The sequence below is a fragment of the Oryzias latipes genome, chromosome 22, assembly GCF_053564925.1.
Source record: "Oryzias latipes strain Hd-rR chromosome 22, Olatipes_Hd-rR_3.1".
Classification (NCBI taxonomy): domain Eukaryota; kingdom Metazoa; phylum Chordata; class Actinopteri; order Beloniformes; family Adrianichthyidae; genus Oryzias; species Oryzias latipes.
In genome coordinates this window covers 15,644,598-15,662,615 of record NC_136258.1, presented here as the reverse complement: position 1 = coordinate 15,662,615, position 18,018 = coordinate 15,644,598, and the positions used below count along the sequence as shown (strand labels likewise).

The window sequence follows — 18,018 nt, the reverse complement described above, 5'->3', positions numbered from 1 at the left end:
TCTAATACCAGGCTTAATACTGTCCAAGAATTCATAAATAAAATATGGTACCAGCAGTACAAGTTTGAAATAACTCTAACAACAGAAAAAAAATCTTCTTTATAGTCAAAAGCATATAAAAGACCAAAAGCTGTTGAAGCGGCTGCTCCCAAAAAAAAACCTTACCCGGCTTGATGTGATTGCATCTATAGCATCACATGGCCTTAATGCTTCCATACAAAGAATCCTTTCAATGGAAGAACCTTTCAAGCCCCAGTAAACCAGTGGAAAAAAACAACTCAAAAATGTCCGTCTTGCATCTGGTTCGTGTTGTAACAATGCTGCAATGACTCTGGAAGGAAGAGACATGCACTGACTTAATTCCATTGCATTAGATTTCCTTTAAATAATTGATGGTAAACTGCACAGTAAACCATGAAGCCACTGATTTATGATGGCATCATCTTTCTGGAAGCCATGACTTCAAGTCTGGCAGGGACATAGCAGACTGTCAGGCTATGGATCCACGTTTATGAGAGTCTGAGGGTTCCGTCACAAACTGTGGAATCCACAGTTTGTCAGGCTTTCAGAGACAGTTATACACAGATCCTGGAAGAGATTTTACTTTCATCCATTTTTGCGACCTTTACTGATTTTCTGAAGGCACAAAGGCCACTTTTATTTGAAATGAACCAATTTCATACATCAATTTTAGCTGTTGGTTTCTTTACTGAAAAATGTGATTAATAGCGAAATTAGAATTTATTTTAAAAAAATATTAAGAATTGATAGGACCTGAGGGCTGCACGGTGGTATAGTAGTAAGCATTCCCCTCACAGCAGGATGATCCTGGTTCAAAACCCGGCAGGCACCTTTTTTGTGTGGAGCTTGCATGTTCTGGAGGCACTCTGACTATTTCCACAGTCGAGAAAAATGTATTTTAGGTCAACTGGTGAATCTAAATTCTCACTAGGTGTGAATGTGAGAGTGTGTGGCCCTGCGACTGGGACTGGTGAACCACCAAGGGTGTACCCGCCTTTGCCAAACAGCCGGTGGATAGGCTCCAGCAACCCGGTCTCCCCAAAAGGGTTTGATTGGGTTTAGAAAAACGTCAGAGAGGTAAGAACTGAACTGCAAATAAAACTAGAAGAGGCTGCATTTCCAGAAGAAAATGCAGGGTTGAATGCTATACTGCTGAATAAAAATGAAACGTAAAGGGCAATACTTGGCACACAAAAAAATAGAGAGAAATAATCAAAGCTGACCATAAATAAAGTGAAAACAACACAAAAACAAAAAAGATACTTCTGTAAAAAAAAAAAAACAATGCGATCGCCAGGTATCGAACCAACGAGCTTCTGCGAGGCAAAAGTTTTCAAAGGAATTCCCCATGTATTTCAATGGAGGCAAAAATCCTGGAAATCCTGGAATATCTTGAAAAGTTCAATGATTTGAAGGACCACAAGTCATAGCTGGAAAAAGCTGAACATTTTAATAGTTGAATGGTTAAAATAGCGGAAAATTGTAGAAAGAGTTAAGTCCAAAAATGGCGGAAGATGATATAATTAAGAAGGAAATAAAGAGAAACAGGAAAACAATAATAAAATGAATATTAGGAAAAACTATTGTTCCAATAATATTAATGCATATCGGATTTTCTGGAGGACTCGTGTCTAATAAAATTCTTTATTGTTTATGCAGATACTCCCAACTAGCATGACTCTTTAACTGAATAAGTAAAAATACTGACATAGATCGATATGTCCTCTGCTTTCTGAAAAAATAGAAAAAAAATTAAAGAAATAACTTTTAATAATAGGCTCTGTATGCAAATATTTACACTTCTAAGTACTCTGGAATCCTAAGTGAGTTTTGTCACATCTCTCCCCCACATTAAGTATATCCCTTAGCTCAAAATGTGTGTATCAAGCTAAAAAGAAAAGAAAGTTGAGCTCATCTGTGTCTCTAAGTTCTCTAGACTCACTTTGTCACCAAAGCTGAAGAAGCAGAACCACAAACACTAAGCTCGAACGCGCTTTCGCTGGCTAACGCTGAGGCACCAGGGAGGGATCAGATATTCAGATCCAAGATAAAGTCAAGAAAAGATAACTATGGCGTCTAATTACCTTTTTCTTTCTGAAATGACTCAAGCGTCCACTGATTCAAAGCCAGCTGTAGATGGACACATGCAATTTCTACAATATCGTGTGGCGCCTCTGAGTTGGTTTGAAAATTCCCCTAACATAGTAATGTTTTTGTTCTTGTTTAACTAAAGAAAAACACCAGGAAACCAAGTAACTATAGCAACATTTAAAAAGGATTCGTAAGACAAGTCCCAGTGCTCATACTCAGTGTCAGGCTCTAACCTCAGGCAGGTGGTCTGACGCCACACACCGAGTTGAAGGGTGAAAACCCTTGCTTGCATGTGCAATCCTCATCCTTAAAGCCAAACAATCTAAATAAATTTGGTAAAGCTGGATGCTACTTCCTATTAAACATGAAAAGTTGCTCTATTCTCAGTGGATCCCGTTGAGATCAGTTTGTCCTTGGACAGGAAAACACTGTGTCAGCCATGTAATATAGATATTTTAGGAAGGAAATTATTTCATTATTGATTTTTTTTAAATGACACAATAGATAATTGTGATAAAGAAGAATTACAACAAAAACGGACTCAAAAGAACAGAAATAAAAACCCTGACAACAAAATATTATAACACGAGAATCAATATGATGAATGAGATCACAATGTAAAAGCAGCAGTTTTCATAACTAGCATTACAAGTATAAACCCACTTGGCATCAGCTGAGACATTTAGTCAGTCTCACATGCCAGACATCCATTACTGCAAACTGCCTTCTGGGGCTGTTGTGCAGAGTGAAGAATTCCTGGGGTCTCATAGGTTATTTCCATTAATGAGCGGCCAACAAGGGATTGTGGGCCAGGGCCGAGCCCGGTGCCTCCCGACCCCAAAACAAATAAACTGACGTTCACTTACTCAAAGATTGCTGCGCACGGCCTGACGAGGCAACTGCAAGCCCTGCAGCAATGTTTTCACAACTGATGTGAGAATAAAAACCAAAAGATAGCACAGCTCTTGCTGTGGGTCAAATTTGGAGGCGAATGGGGGTATTTGATGTGCTTGGTGGAAGAGAAAGACAGTAAAGCGTCACCATGTTCAAGAAAGTACCTGTGAGGACAGAAACTGGCCCGATTGAGACGCCTCAGCAACTGGCTCGGGTTTCCCTTCCAGCCATGAAATCTTTATGGGGTTCCCACTTAAGCCACTTTCATTGCTTAAAGCCAGCTCCTATAAGAGGACAAAAGTGTCAACGAATGCTCACATGGATAATCTGTTGGTTTTTCAAATGAAAAAAAGCTCAATTTATCCCAATATTTCATAAAGGATGTTTAAATTTACATAAAAGGAGCTTTTCCAACCAAAAGAGGATTGTTATCAATATTATGATATGATATTAGAGTTTGTACAACAGAAATAAACTTAGAAATGTTGATGCTTTATGTGGTTTAGCACATTTAAGGTAACCATTTCTTGCAATTTTCGCTGTCTTTTGCGATATGGGTATTGCACCGCTTGATTTCGCGATAACAATAAATTTGCGGTATATTGTGCAGGCCTAATACTCACATTCAAATTTATGCTACAACCATTAAAAATAAAAGTCATCATTATTTTTTTAGATTTTTTAACAGATGTAAATCCCATCTGATCAAAAATGTTCAATAGTTCTGAAGATACTAACACTACAGTCACCAATCTTCGTCTGACTAATGACCAACAATCATTGGTTTTTACTAGTTATTAGTTAACTATTTTTACTAGTTGATAGTTGCACTATTCTAACTTACTTTGTTAATTCAAAAAAATTGGAAAAAACTTGGATCTGTTCATTAAGTTTGTTCAGTTTTTAAATGTGTTACAAAAGTATTGGATCGGTACTCTGGATCGGCAAATGACTTGGATTCGGAAAAAACCTGATTGGGATATCCCTAGTTCCAACGGACACAGAATAAGAGGTTGATTCTTAAAAATATGTGTTTGCAAAAATAAAAAAACAAACTCAGGGACTGACTCAAGACTTTTAAACATGTGTTCGACATTTTATCCACATGTGTCCTTCAGAAACTCCATGAACAAACGTGGGGTTACTTACAGCTGCTCTTACGGATGCAAACTCCACCACAGCGCTCCCTTTTTTCTTACTTGACACAATTAGATTCAAAACATCCCCGTACTGCAAGACACAGCAGAGGGAAAAGAGCAAAAGTCAAGTAGAGGAAGAGGAAAGAGGCAGAACATCCAAATTCGTTTTCCTTTCAGAGTACAAACCATAACCGTAAAAATAAAAACATGTGCGGAACTGAAAATTCAAAACACTGCTGAACAAAGGTTTCGCCAACACGGGCATTTGGAAACAAGACAAGATGTGAGGCTTAGGTAGTGCCTTACATCTAAAAAAAAAAAAAAAAAAAAAAAAAAAAGAGTAGAAAGAAAACCGGATGTTGTCAGTTCAGCTACTTTTTGCAGATTTTGTCTGCCAGATAAAGTTCCTCGTAAAAGAGCATCTGAACCACTTTTCTTTTTCTTTCCATAGAAAATTAATATTTTTTCACAAGGAAAATGTGCTTTTAATATCAGTTTTTCTTTTAGTAACAGCATTAACACTTCTCTTAGCTGACCTCTACCAGAGCTGGACTTGGGAGCAATGAGTAGGAGTGATGTGGCCTCTCTCGTTTCTGGACAAATGCAGCTTTCTGGGAAAGTCCAGAAACAGAAATACTTACAGAGGACACTCTGGAGCCAGCCAACAGAGACAAAAGAGACTCTCAAAAGGCTTCTATTTCGCAAAATATAAATATCTTAACATATTTTACCCCCTCAACATAGATTTATTATTTTGAGCTGCCAAAGTACACAAGTCCACACATGTCCTCCTCCATGAACACACACAACGATCCTCGCTTTCCCACGCAGCAGAGGCTATTTCCATTTACCCGAGCCATTAACTGTCACTCACTGGAGCTTGACAGATTTTTCTTTTATTCAAAAGTGTGTTCCCTTTGCTTAAGAAACTCAGCCTTTTCTCACTCCAGTTCATGACTAAATCCACTAGATGCGTGCCGAGGATAAATTTCAAATCCGTGCTTCCTGCCAGCTTGACATCCCTGACAATTGCCCCATCCTTACCTCACTCTAACCTGCCCCCCTAGAGAAAATTCCTCGCGAAGGCTCATGACATAAGGTGGTAGTGCGTTGCATGAGAAGAGCGCATTTCCTTATTCCTCCCTCGGCACTGTTTAACCACCTGGTAAGCGGGGCACAAACGATGCCGTGTTTGGCTTTTAATGGGCAGTTCAACATTGCCCTGAGCACTTTCACTGCAACAAAACTTAATAGGCCTTGCTGTTAAAGAAAAGAGTAAACAATCTACAGCACTGATGCCATACTAGAATGAGCTGGCTCTGTGGTCAGGTTCCTTGTCTCCGGGCAGAAATGTCTAGATAAATAATTAACTCATATTTTATTGCATAGGTGTGGTAGTTGAATAAATGATTGGCTCTGTGGTTCAATTCTAAATTTTGGTGGGTTTTTTTTGGGATGCCTACCTTTTGTAGTAGTTTAAAAAGAATGTCGTGAGAGTAGCCTCCGTTCATCTCGTCATCTTTTTTACACTTCCACTTCAACTGGAAGAAAGACAAAGCAGGAGGACAAAAAGGGAAAAGAGGCCAACATTAGTCACGAGGATTTCACCGTTAAAGAAGTGCATGCTCATGTCTAAGCTTTTGTGCACAATTGATTAAACTCAGCTGCAGAAGAGGCACTGAGTGCCAGACAGGACTGGCTTTGATGAAGCACAGATTCCTGAAAACCATCGGGTCAAACTGGAGTTACAGAAAAACAAGCTTGTTAGGCTCCTGGAACGTCACCAGTGATCCACCTGCAAGACCTGCAGTTAATTTTCTTCCACGCCAAGGGTGGTGGACGAGTGAGAGACACTTCACACCTGGACTCAACCACCTGAGAATCTCCACTGAATCATCTCAAACTTTGTTCTTAAAAAAAAAACAAGACATAGTTAAGTATTTCAAAGCAGGCTGAATGTTCCTGAACTTAAACACGCTGCCCTGCATTTTCGGTTACATTTTTAAAAGCTGGAAGCGGATGTTAAATTTTTTAGTCGATTAAAGTAATTCCTACATCCAAGGATCAGTAAACAAAATTTGCTTTTGGCAAGCCAGTATGATTTAGAGGCAACAGATCCATACCATTAGTAATATTAAGTCAACAGCTCTGCTCATAGAAAGCAAATCTTGCAAATCAAAGCTTTTTATACATTATAACTTTTTTTTTGTTTGAAACAGTTTGGTGTATAAGAAGTTGCACTTTGTTGATTAAAAAGTTGTAAAAAAAAAAAAAATCTTTTGCAGATTGGAAACTTCAGATTAGGAACCACCAACATAACCTGTAAAGCCCCACAGGGGTCAGTATTGGGCCCAAAATAGTTTATTCTGAATATTGATATTATTATTAGAGTAAAATTTGAATCTAAACTGATTGTTATGGCAAATTATAACATTATTTCTCAGAACAGACTCAGAAAAAGGACTTCATGGTAGGACCAAGGAGTGAGCATTTAAATAGGTAAAAATGCACAAATCTCTTGTATAAAATATAAACAAAAACATTAAGAACTTGTAGTTTAAAGGAAGAAGAGAGCCGAGCATTTCCAGTTCAGTGTGTGCAGCAAATCCCTATGATTGGAAGGATAAATAAATGACTGATTAGTTTTACATGTTCAACTTGCTGCATCTCTGATTGCATTATGTTGCTCTCTGTTTGCTTTTTTGCTGAAAATCCACCCACAGATGATCAGAGTGGGTCTTTAAAAAGAATTTTAAAAAGTAAAAAAACAAAAGAATATAAGATGTAAACTTGTCAATTGCCCTGTTTTTTTCTGGCTGAATAAGCATCAGAAAAGAATGCTGCCACCCCAGATGGCTATTACATTTAAAATCATATAACATTTAAACACCTAATCTATCGTGTCCTGTGTTCTTTGATACAGGCAGAGCCTTCCACTGTCATGGATCCAGTTCAACTGATGTGTCGATCTTCACTTTAGAACATGTGTGCACCAGAATTAAGACTATGCCTTTGATCTACACATTTAAACAAAAACTTATTTCTGTTAAAATCCCATTGATTTTCTGTTAGCACTTTAGCACAGTTGGATCAGTTCCACCTGAACATGTAAGGAGCCCCTGTTACTTTCCATCTGATCTTTCCAACTTTCAATCTTGTCCCCCTAATTAAAAGCCCATTCCAGTAAAACATACCTTCAGTTTGGGGGTTGCGCCACTCTTTCCTCCCGATTCTGTAAAAACAAAAACAAAAATCACATTGCTGAAAGATCAGTGCATATATAGACTCACAATATGTGCCAACATGTACAGTGAAGGCAGTAAGAAGGTAGATTTTCGATTAACGGCAAAAAGTGTTTTACTTCTACTTCTATCGGTCTTTAATAATCCCTGAGGAAATTTAAAAATTAGGAGGTTAAAAGCTGATGGACAGTGATGTGGCCATGTTTAAAGCTTGGCATTCCTTTGCATATTTGCAGACTTGTGTTACTGCCAAGAGCCTAAAATTAGCCATCTTCTCCTTTCTTTTTATTATTGACCCTTTCTTGCACAATATTTGGTAAACCACAGGGTTTCTAGTGGCCGCTGCGGTTAAACAGACCAGTCAGTAAAACGGGAAGAATGATCAAAATAGCTGGATTCATCACGGCATCGCATGGCTCCAATGAACATATTTGGTTTAGAAGGGGGAAAAAACATGGATTCATATAAAAAGAGTGTGTATTTGTCTGAAAGTAACCTCCAGTTTGTCGTTGTTCTTCTAGCTCCCTCTGAATCTGCTCCCTGATGAGCCGCTGTTCCTCTGCCAGCTGTCGGGATCCCTCCTCTCTTAAGCGGGCAATCTTTCACACACAGACACATTACTGTAGATATGGTAACCTTTCAATTTGGGGTAGAATGCAATCTCTATTAACGATTGACTACAATAGAATACATGTTTCTCAGATTTAATGGGTTTCCTAGAGGAGCTTTGTTTCCCATCTATATTGCAGAAATGTGTTGTAATCTAACAAATAATTAGCAATCCGAACAGAACGTGCAGCTTTTTTTATTTTCTTAAACAGAGTGGAAAACACAACTGCAGACTCTTTGTTTTTAAATACAGATTTTCTGCTTCCCTTTTTCAAATGATATGCGTTCAACTGTGGATAAAAACATGGTCACACAAAGATAATATTCCCTATCATTATTTACTTACATCAATGTAGGTTTTAGATTATTTCAACAACCCAAATCATAACAACTTTGCGTTTAAGTTTTTTTTTTCTTCTATTATGGTTTTTATTTGCATACTTTTAGTCATTAAATCAAAATTGAAAATCAAAAATACACTTAAAGAGTCTGTATCATGCTTTTTTAGGCCTTTAAGAGTAAACGGTCTCCATATAAATGATAATATGTTACCTTTAGCACACCATATAACAAAGATTTTATGAAATATGAGTTATGAGTGTCGCTCATTTCATGACATCAACCTAGAGCCGGCCTCGGCAGCGTGTCTGCGTCTCAGCCACGAAAGCAAACAACATCCAAACTGTTCCAAAGATGGATGTGCATATTGTGCATTTAAAAGGAAATCCTTTTTGCCGAACACCACTAGCTCCACAGAGAAAGTAGGCGTGTGTGTTAGCCTGGGGGGTGGTGCAGACTCTTCCTGGAAGGGGCGGTTCCCCACTTTGTTACGTCACAAGGTGAGGACTCGATTGTTTTTGTGGATTGGGAGGGGCTGGTGCTCACAGCGCAGGTTTTTAGAAGAATACTCAGAAGTGCGTAAATGGATCAAAATACCACTTTGGGGTTGTTGTTAGTGATAAATTAACATCATAACACTTTTAAAGGCTCAAAAAGGTTGATTTTGCATGATATTGGTCCTTTAATGACATTAGTCTAAGGGGATCAGAAATTCAATCTATAATATGTAAGGAAACACTCCCAAAAAGCACTCTTAGCATTTCTGGTTTGAACAAAGTTTGATTGGATAGTTGAAAATATCTAATATTCCTGCTGAGACTTTTGACACCAAAGAAAGAAATATTTAGTAACAATACATTTCTACTACATTATTTCTATTATACTACTTTTTTCTGCCATGTTGGAGCTTGTCCTATCTCCATGTGCCTCCTTTAACCCTTCTCACCTCTTCTTCAAGGGTTCTGGTGATCTGCACGTCCTCCTGACTCTGGGCTTCTGCTCGTCTTTCTCTGGCCTCCAAGTCTGTCATTTAAAAAAAATAATAATAAACTACACAAGTTCATGGCGATACATTGTGCATTTTTACTTTTCTCTAAAATACAAGTAATTTTGGACACTACAACAGAATATTCTAAATAACTGAGATCAGTGAATGAATCTGAACAAAACGACTCACCAAGTTTAATTTTCTTCCTCTTATCATCAAGTTTCCTGTTTCTTTCTTCTGCTTGTTTCTTGGCAGCACAGACTTTGTCATAAGCAGCCTGCAGACGACATTAGTCATCAGGAGGGGTTTTTGTTACCTGTGGATACTTCATTCATTAAGAAAACGCTGTTAGCCTCACCCTTGCCGCAGCATCGGCTAAAACTTCAAGAGCCTGGGATAACTGGTGGAATAATTCAGCTGCAGCAACAGAAAGAAGACAATGTTAAACATTTTCATATTAAAACATCCAGCTGGCTATTTAAAAAAAAAAAACACTAAGGTGTTTGTTTCACAAAATTGGACTATTTGTAATTAGGGCTGCTTATCACTGCCCGACTAACTCCAATTCAAAATGATTGATTGAATTTCCATTTATTTGTTACATTTCACTTTTAAACTGAACATAGAAAGGACTTGTGTGAATAAAACTGAAATACACTTAAAAATTCTGTCAAAATAATGTATGTAATAGATTTGATGTGTCAATAAGGGGGTTTTCAGGATTACTGGTAATCGATTTTTAACCCAGTTCCTACTTGTAAAACATTGGCAAGACTTGATGTCAACGTAAAAAGAATAGGATGAAATAATTATTTCTAAAAAGATGTGCACAGACTCATCTTCAATTAAAAAAAAAACCTGCAGCTAAACCAGAATGAGACATGAATCTTCATGAACCTGTTTCCTCAAGCGATGCCGATAGTTATGTCCTCCCTCCTATCCAGCTTTCATTGAAACAACTGTCACGAACGGTACTAATCCGGCTGTCGTCTCACACACAAAAAACGCCGGGCAGACCACAAACGCCAGCGTACAAGCCAAGCATGAGCATTGGCTTATGGGAGGCCGAAAAGGCTGATACTGTGTCTCTGTAGGGACTGGCAGGAGGCTGCAGAGATCGTGCTGCCAGCAAAGGCTGTCCGCTTCCTTTCACGGCTATAATGGACAAGAATGAAATCCAAGCTGGGGGGGGGGGGAGTTGGTGGATCTGCAACGGCCACAAGACAGCTCAATGTGTCACAACATAGTGGCTTGGGGGAAATTATAGAATATAAGGGGGGAAGATCTGCAGCCAGAAAGACATCCTTGGCCCTGCAGTTACCCCCTCACATGCATGCAACCTTCCCCTCCAGAGCTGCAGGTCTGAAGATCTCCTCTGCTCTCGTGCGATGCACGCCAAGTCTGTCAGTGTGCAGGCTCAAATGTCGAGGAATTCCAAACCAATTCTTTTCCATTGCGGGAAAACCGACCCCCTGCTTTTGTGTGATACCCCCCCCCAAGAAAAAAAAACTCCTAACTACCAATTTCCCCATTTTTTTCCCTCTGACATAAAGAATTTCAGGGAGCCATCCAGCAACCGCAGAAACCTCACTTGAAAACATAGCTCATGACCATTTTGTTCAAGGTGCTTGTTCTCCCCCGAACAAATAAAAATATGAAAAATTCCTTCGGTAATTGTCTGCATGTGGGTTTGCGAGAAGCTGCAAAAAAACTTGCGAGTGCAAGGAGAAAGCTGAGTGGAGATAGCAGCGTGACGGTTGAGTCAGCCGGCTGCAGTCTGGGAGAGTTAAACTCTAATAAACACCAAAGAACAAACCTGATGCTGGAGCGTCATCAATCAAAATCCAAAAATACTTCGTTTTTTTCAGTAATAAAAAGGTTAACTTACCTGCTTTTGGGTTGTCTGGATTTTTATCTGGATGACAAGTCAAGGCCTTCTTTCTGTAAGCTTTTTTAATCTGTTAAAGAAATACAGAAAAAGTCATAATTACTAATTACATTACAAGCTAAAGATTTCATTCCTCACTCAAGTTAACCTCAAGCTCATAAGTTTTCTCAGTCCTATCTTGTCATGCCTAAATACATCTTTTTGACAATTTTTGGTAAGAATTCAACAGAAGTGGGTTTAAAAATCCTTTCATTAATTAATCCTCATTTTCATTTTGCAATCTTGACTCATTAAATACATTCCTTAATGTTTCTAGACCAAAAGAAAAGTTTTTGTTTATGTAGGATTTCATAATTTTGCAAAAAGTTCCAATTTTGTCAAGTTTAAATAACTAGTTAGGGGAAGAAAACATTTTTTTAAACTATTTAATTTCATTTTACATCAATATTTGATCAAATTCTGCCTAATTAGACAGCAGTCATTTCAAATCCAAACTGAATCAATTGTATGCAGCCCTAGATTCTGATTTAGAAGAAATGTTTCCTACTCAGGTTTACAGAAGCCTCGGCTGCAGCAAAATAGACCGTTAATATTATTCATTTTATTAACTTAAAGAGAAGCAAAAAATACATAAATGACAGTTTCTCAAAGAACAACAAAAAATAATGAAGAAAAAAAACCCAAAGGGAATGACAGACTATACAGTCTATAAAAACACAAACAGAACTAATTACTTTAAAAAAAGAACCTATATTATACCTATACCTATATATTATATTATATATTATACCTATATATATACCTTTATTTTTCTTTATTTTGCACATTTCTTTTGCACATCTCTTTATCTGCACTGTTTTGTAAATAGCTCTTTAAATTATACCACATTTTCCTTGTTCTTGTTTTTTATTTATATTATTCTTAGTCTTTTTTTCCCTGTCAGTTGTTATGGTAACGAACAAATTTCCCACGTGTGGGATCAATAAAGTATTTCTGATTCTGATATATATTCAGATGCATTGGAGATTGCATGATACACATCAGATATTTAAGCTAAATCCAAACACACACACAGACATAGACTCTCCCCCAATCAGACTTTCAAATGTTCTGTGTGTTTTCACGTATCCTGCCTTCGCGTAAATCAATCTCTTGCCAGCACGCCACAGGCCACAAAAAAGTGAGAGCGCCTTCCTTCATGTCTGGGAAACATTTACATTTGTCTTCTGGCATACGCAGCATTTCCCAGAAAGTCCTTAAGCACAAATTTCACTTTCCAATGCAAGCCAAAGCACATGTATATATTTTCACGGCACACAAGTACGATGATGGGAATCCCTCAGGGTGCCGCTTTTTACAGAACAACTCAGCAAAGTCTCTAAGACACATGAGACCACTGTCCACTGCATAGGCACTAAACCTCTGCATGATTACATACCTACAGTAACGGGATTTGATGCTTTGTGTCTTTTTATTTCTATCATCTTTTCAATGAGAAATCAGCCGTTTTGTTTTCTTTAGAGGCTGAAAGACAGGGAACATTATTATGGTGAGATGTGTTTGACATGAGGATGAAAAGCATATGTCCCGGCCTTAAAAACACCCCTTCTGTCTTTTACTATCGCCGCCCCTGGTTGGTCTACATTTAACACCAAACTTCATTTGTTTTAAAAAGTTATTTGGGGACAGTTTCTATGCAACCCCTCTGTGTATATATGAGGATCAGGGGAAAAAAATTAATGTGAAAAGAGTCCTGCAATATGGTTGTAACTGTTTTTGTTGCTGTCTTTTGTTGTTGCAGGAATAGCCATTGCAATAATTGCATCCACCATTCTAAACCTCTAACACTGCACACATTTCCACAGCAAACACATCCAGTCAACTAAGCAGTTTAGATTTGTCTGTCCCCTGCAGAAATGCCATAATAATTATAATAAAAAAGGACCAACATCACTGATCACATCAGGGAAAGAGGCGGTGAAACGACAAACTAAAATAAAAGACCCTGCTTTGTTTCCTAGCACCTAAAAGACAAACAACATTAAATCCAACCAAATTGCCTCGGTTATGTAACCAATTACTGTTGGAGGGAAGTCTGGATTATGTCAAATAATTGTAATATATTCATGAGGGGGGAAAAAAGATCAGACATGAGGAGGTTTCTTTAAAACCTGAAGCTCTCTGGGAGACAAAGCAACACAAACAAATCCCCTGCTGTCACTTTAAAGTCCTGAGGCTTCAGATGACTTTTTTATTACATGTGACACATCCGGCTGTGACACTGCTGAGGTCACGCAGACAAATTCAGATTTCTACACAGTGTAATGCTGCTTAGCATTAAACAAAAAAAGAAAAGGTCTGAGATCTTTATTTATTTATTTATAAATTTATAGAGATGCATTTTATACATTACCAGTCAAATGTTTGGAAAATCCAACTATTAATATACATATTTTAGATTTATTGTAAATAAATACCTTTTTTTTAAAACAGGACTTCAAAGTAAAGTTACATAACAAAAGATTAGTACAAAATGTAATTTGAAAAAACTGTAACATGAAAACATCAAATAATACAACTATCTTTTTGAATATTTTTAAATTGTGAACATATTTGGATTTAATTTTTTGCAGTTCCTGGTAAATTCCAAACAGGTCTGATATGCCAGACCTGTACAAGCTCAGGCGAGGAAGACTATGATGCACTCGGCTGATAAAAGATTTGAGCTGCTCGGTTTTTCATTTAATGATGCACCACGTTTTTTTTTTTTTTTATAAAGGTCTTTACTATATAAGTCAGGTTAGTTATATGAGACAATTTCCTCGGGAAGAAATATGATATGGATGGAAATGTTTCTTCAAAACCTAACTTTGTCTTTTGCCACAGTGCAGTGTAAAACTGTTGATACTGGTGTAAGAACACAGACTTTCAACTCTCCACCTCAGATTCTCTGTTGAATAGAGGTCCAGAGACTAAAAAAAATCCATAAAAGCTTGAATTCCTTTTTACTTAGCATAGGCGATGTGTTTGGGATCATTGTGATGAGAGAAGATCCAGCCACGTTTCATCCTCAACACTCACTGACGGAAGGAGGTTTTTCACCAAAACCTCACTGTGCATGGCCTCGTTCATCCTTTCTTTAATAGTTCTCTTTACAGAAAAAACTGCCCCAAATCATTATGTTTCCACCCCCATGCTTTACAGTGGGTGTTTTGGGGATGCCACTCAGCATTCTTTCCCCTCAAAACACGGTGAGTTCCATTCTGGTCTTTTCTGACCTCATGACATCCTCCTCTGGATCATGCAGGTGGTCTCTGGAGAGCTTTAAACAGGCCTGAACACATGTTGGCTTAAGCAGTATTTGAATTTATGATGACGTAGTGTGTTACCATAGGAACCTCTATTAATATGGTCCCAGCTCTTTGGGTCCTTTATATCTGCCGAATTCAAAGTAGACACACATTTTTTAACTTATTAAATATTAAACATCATCATTTTTGGGTTTTAATTTGTACTCATTTTATTCTGAATAATTATCTAAAATATCTAAATGTTATAATGAATTTAAAGAATATGGTTTGTCTGTCACCCCATGGCAGTATGTATCCTCACCCCATTTTTGATTTAATTTGGTTAAAATCATAGCAAATTTGCTTTTACATTAGCTCATTTTTGTATTCTTCCTTCCAATAACCATATTTTTTGTTTTCAATAACCTGGAGATGTAAATAAACTATAAAAAAATGTCTTTCCATGTCTATGAAACTATGAAGCCTTCCAATGATCTGTCAGCGTGTCATTCAGACATGTGAGAGCTTTTTCCACAGTTTTGTTGAGTCAATCCTTGTTCTGTAATGGTATTCTTTACAAACTAATTAACCTTAATCACAGTTATAAAGACTTAAGAATCAAATCCCTGCAAAGATGTGGCCAACAGTTGAGCTCAAAATGCTCTGTCTGGAGGTAAACCATGCAGGCATGTTGCTGCTGCAAACTGCAAAGCCTTAGGTAATTTGGTTGAATAAAATTTGAGTAGCTGAATAACCGCGAGAACATTGTGTGGTCCTGGCTGCTGACATTGTTTCACCAAAGCAATCTGTGGTAGGTTCAACTCCGGTGGCTAGACCCGAGCAAAAGCCTGCTTTAGCAGCACCATAAAGCAAACCCCGGTCATCTACAGTCATTAAATCATAAGCTCTGACATGCATGTTTCTCCGACACGTCTCAACGAGCCACACGCAAGGGATGGTCAACAGTGGTGATAACAGGAAGACAAGGTTAGAGAACCACAAGGGAATATGGGAAAGTCATAGAAAGTTCCTCACAAGCTCAGCCTGCATAAACACCTTTGAGATCGGCCTCTTCCATGCGAGCTGCAATAAACAACGTGTACAAAAGTGGGGAGAGGGCAGTGGGCCAAACAAATGCCATGATATGCGTATGCCCACATTTGACTGATTTTGGAGCTCCAATCTGCACAGAAGTCCACTATCTCTCCCAATCATCAGCCGACCTCACAGAGAACCAGCACTCTCCGTTTTGGAGCCTCAATTCTGCACAAACCACAACCCTTAACTTCCCTCCACATTAATCCTCTGGGGAGTTGAGCACTTTGAAATCCAGTTACGAAAATTAACTTCTTCCCTCATTTTGGCAGCTAATGCGTATTCCCCTTAGACAAGAGGATTGTAAAGGCAGCGGTGGTCATAGGAAAAAGACTATGGTGAACCACTTCTGACTAAGAGAGGAACTAGTAGATGAAAGGGGATTGGGTTTTACAAAAAATATATATGTTTAACATTTAAAAAAATTATATTTATGCAAAAATGGATGATGGAAATGTTTTTCATGAATAATTATGTTGCACATGTATGTACAAAAGTTTCTCGATAGGTTTCACACGTGATGGTTCTTGAGATCATAATTACCATGCTCTTACAGAAAAACATTAGAGTAAATTGGTGTAACACCACCACCTAGTGGTGTCTACTGTTAACTGCAGTCACTGTGAGTTAGCAGTTAGCCGGTCTTGCACCAGGTTGTCTGCTTTTAAATGGGGGTTTTTATCAAGATAGTATTGAGCAATATATAACATTGTTTTAGTTTGACATCGTTAAACCTTAACTAATTCAAAAGTTTTCACCTCGAGCTTTATTTCACACACAAACACTGCGTTAAAATCATTTTTTTAGCATGCATCTACAGCACAGTTACCTTCCTCATCAAAACCGTTTTTTTCTTTAACTTAGTAATCTTTTGTGCTTAAATCAACTACTCGGTTAAAACCGGCCACTATTTTTTTTTCATTAAAGAATCCAACTTCTTATTTATTAAACAAATACTTAGCGTACCTCTTTGGTTGTGGCAGAACTCTTAATACCGAGTAAGCCATACAGATCCATCTGTAGGATATCCTTGGCCTTTCCAGACATCTTTTCCAAATGACAAGTGAAAAGACAAAAAATATATACAATAATATTTAAAGTTAAAAATAATTGTAAGGGTTTGTCTAATTTATTTAGGCTATTTGTTGTGGTAGTTGTTTCATGATACCGGAATGACTCGGGTCGCATGAATATGACGTTAATAACGACCCGGATGTTCTTTGTGCCCTACGAAATGTAGTCCATATATTAATTCATAAGGTACTTTTAAACACTTTTACTCCACATTTATAAAAAAAAAACACATGCATACATACTGTACACCTACGGATTTTAATTAGTTTTTAATTTATTGGAACATATAATGCTCATTTTGCATATTTATTCTTATCAAATGAAAAATACATATGTATATCAAATCAAATAAAACTTTATTTGTATGGCACTTTTACAACTCAGGTCACTCAAAACGCGTCACAGAAAAACATAATCAAATTTAAAAACAAAAGAACAGGACAAACAAATGTTTTGTTTAAAACGCACACAATGCCGAGCCCCCCGCCACCCAAACCACCCACCCACAAATACACACGTAGACAGACACACTGCATGATAAAAAGAGTAATAAAATGAAGCCATGTAGAAGCCTGGGTTTTGTATTGAAGTGTGGAAACGATGTTTTTAGGGAAATGTCCACATTCACAGAATAGCCACAGGACCCCCCAGATCAAAGCAAAAGAGCCAGACCTAAGGGTAACTTTTTGTCAGTTGTTTATTTTTTACTATTTTTATATGTGGTTTCTTATTTTGATTGTTTAATCTAATTCTATTTGCTGACAGTCATATTTATCCATAACAATCCAGTTTTCAAATCGTGCATTAGTTATAATCTTATCATCAGCAGGTGAATTATCTTCATCTTTCATTTTGCACAATAATTAAAATTAATTAATAAAATGTGCTTGAAACAGGCGAGAAATCGTGTAGATGGTAAAACATGACTAAAAAGCAAAAAATAAACATTTTATTTCAGGGCTTTTGGTGTGTTTGTTGTTGGTTCATGGGAGGGGTAAGCAAGGCACTTCTCCTGAGTGGGTAAACAACTTTCTGAACAGGTTAGTGTGTTTTATGTACCGGTAGTCAATTTTCTAAAACTCTATATAGAAAATGTAAAAATTGGAAGCTTAAAGTTTAAACTTGTAATTGTGGGATTTTCTGGGCATGTTGGAAGACACTAGGAAGGTCCTGAACCTACAACAGACCATTTTGCTACTATGTGCACATGCAGTCTGAAAAAGACTGCCACATATTTTCTAATCTTTCTTTTGTTTGTTTTGGGGTCATTTTGATCACATCATCTTAGCTTCAGAGATAACAAACGCCCAACATGTGAGTAAGATCATGCAACAACAATGGGACCCTT

The 18,018-nt window shown here is 37.6% G+C and overlaps 1 protein-coding gene across 2 annotated transcripts in view; it reads right to left on the bottom strand.

The window, feature by feature from the left end:
• dnajc17 (DnaJ (Hsp40) homolog, subfamily C, member 17) overlaps window positions 1-16,812 on the bottom strand; it is a 31,688-nt gene extending 14,876 nt beyond the window's left edge. Inside the window, exons 1-11 of one of the 2 annotated variants that reach the window (XM_020713550.3) lie at window positions 16,563-16,812; window positions 11,212-11,281; window positions 9,682-9,740; window positions 9,513-9,600; window positions 9,282-9,358; window positions 7,884-7,986; window positions 7,340-7,377; window positions 5,609-5,686; window positions 4,682-4,756; window positions 4,156-4,236; window positions 3,171-3,290 (exon numbers count right to left, since the gene is read on the bottom strand). In XM_020713550.3, coding sequence (XP_020569209.1) covers window positions 3,171-3,290; window positions 4,156-4,236; window positions 4,682-4,756; window positions 5,609-5,686; window positions 7,340-7,377; window positions 7,884-7,986; window positions 9,282-9,358; window positions 9,513-9,600; window positions 9,682-9,740; window positions 11,212-11,281; window positions 16,563-16,784 — 1,011 coding nt within the window. In that variant the 5' untranslated portion in view covers window positions 16,785-16,812. The remainder of the gene's footprint in view (window positions 1-3,170; window positions 3,291-4,155; window positions 4,237-4,681; window positions 4,757-5,608; window positions 5,687-7,339; window positions 7,378-7,883; window positions 7,987-9,281; window positions 9,359-9,512; window positions 9,601-9,681; window positions 9,741-11,211; window positions 11,282-16,562) is intronic. The other variant, XM_004082352.5, reaches the window with a different exon arrangement.
• Window positions 16,813-18,018: the final 1,206 nt, after the last annotated feature.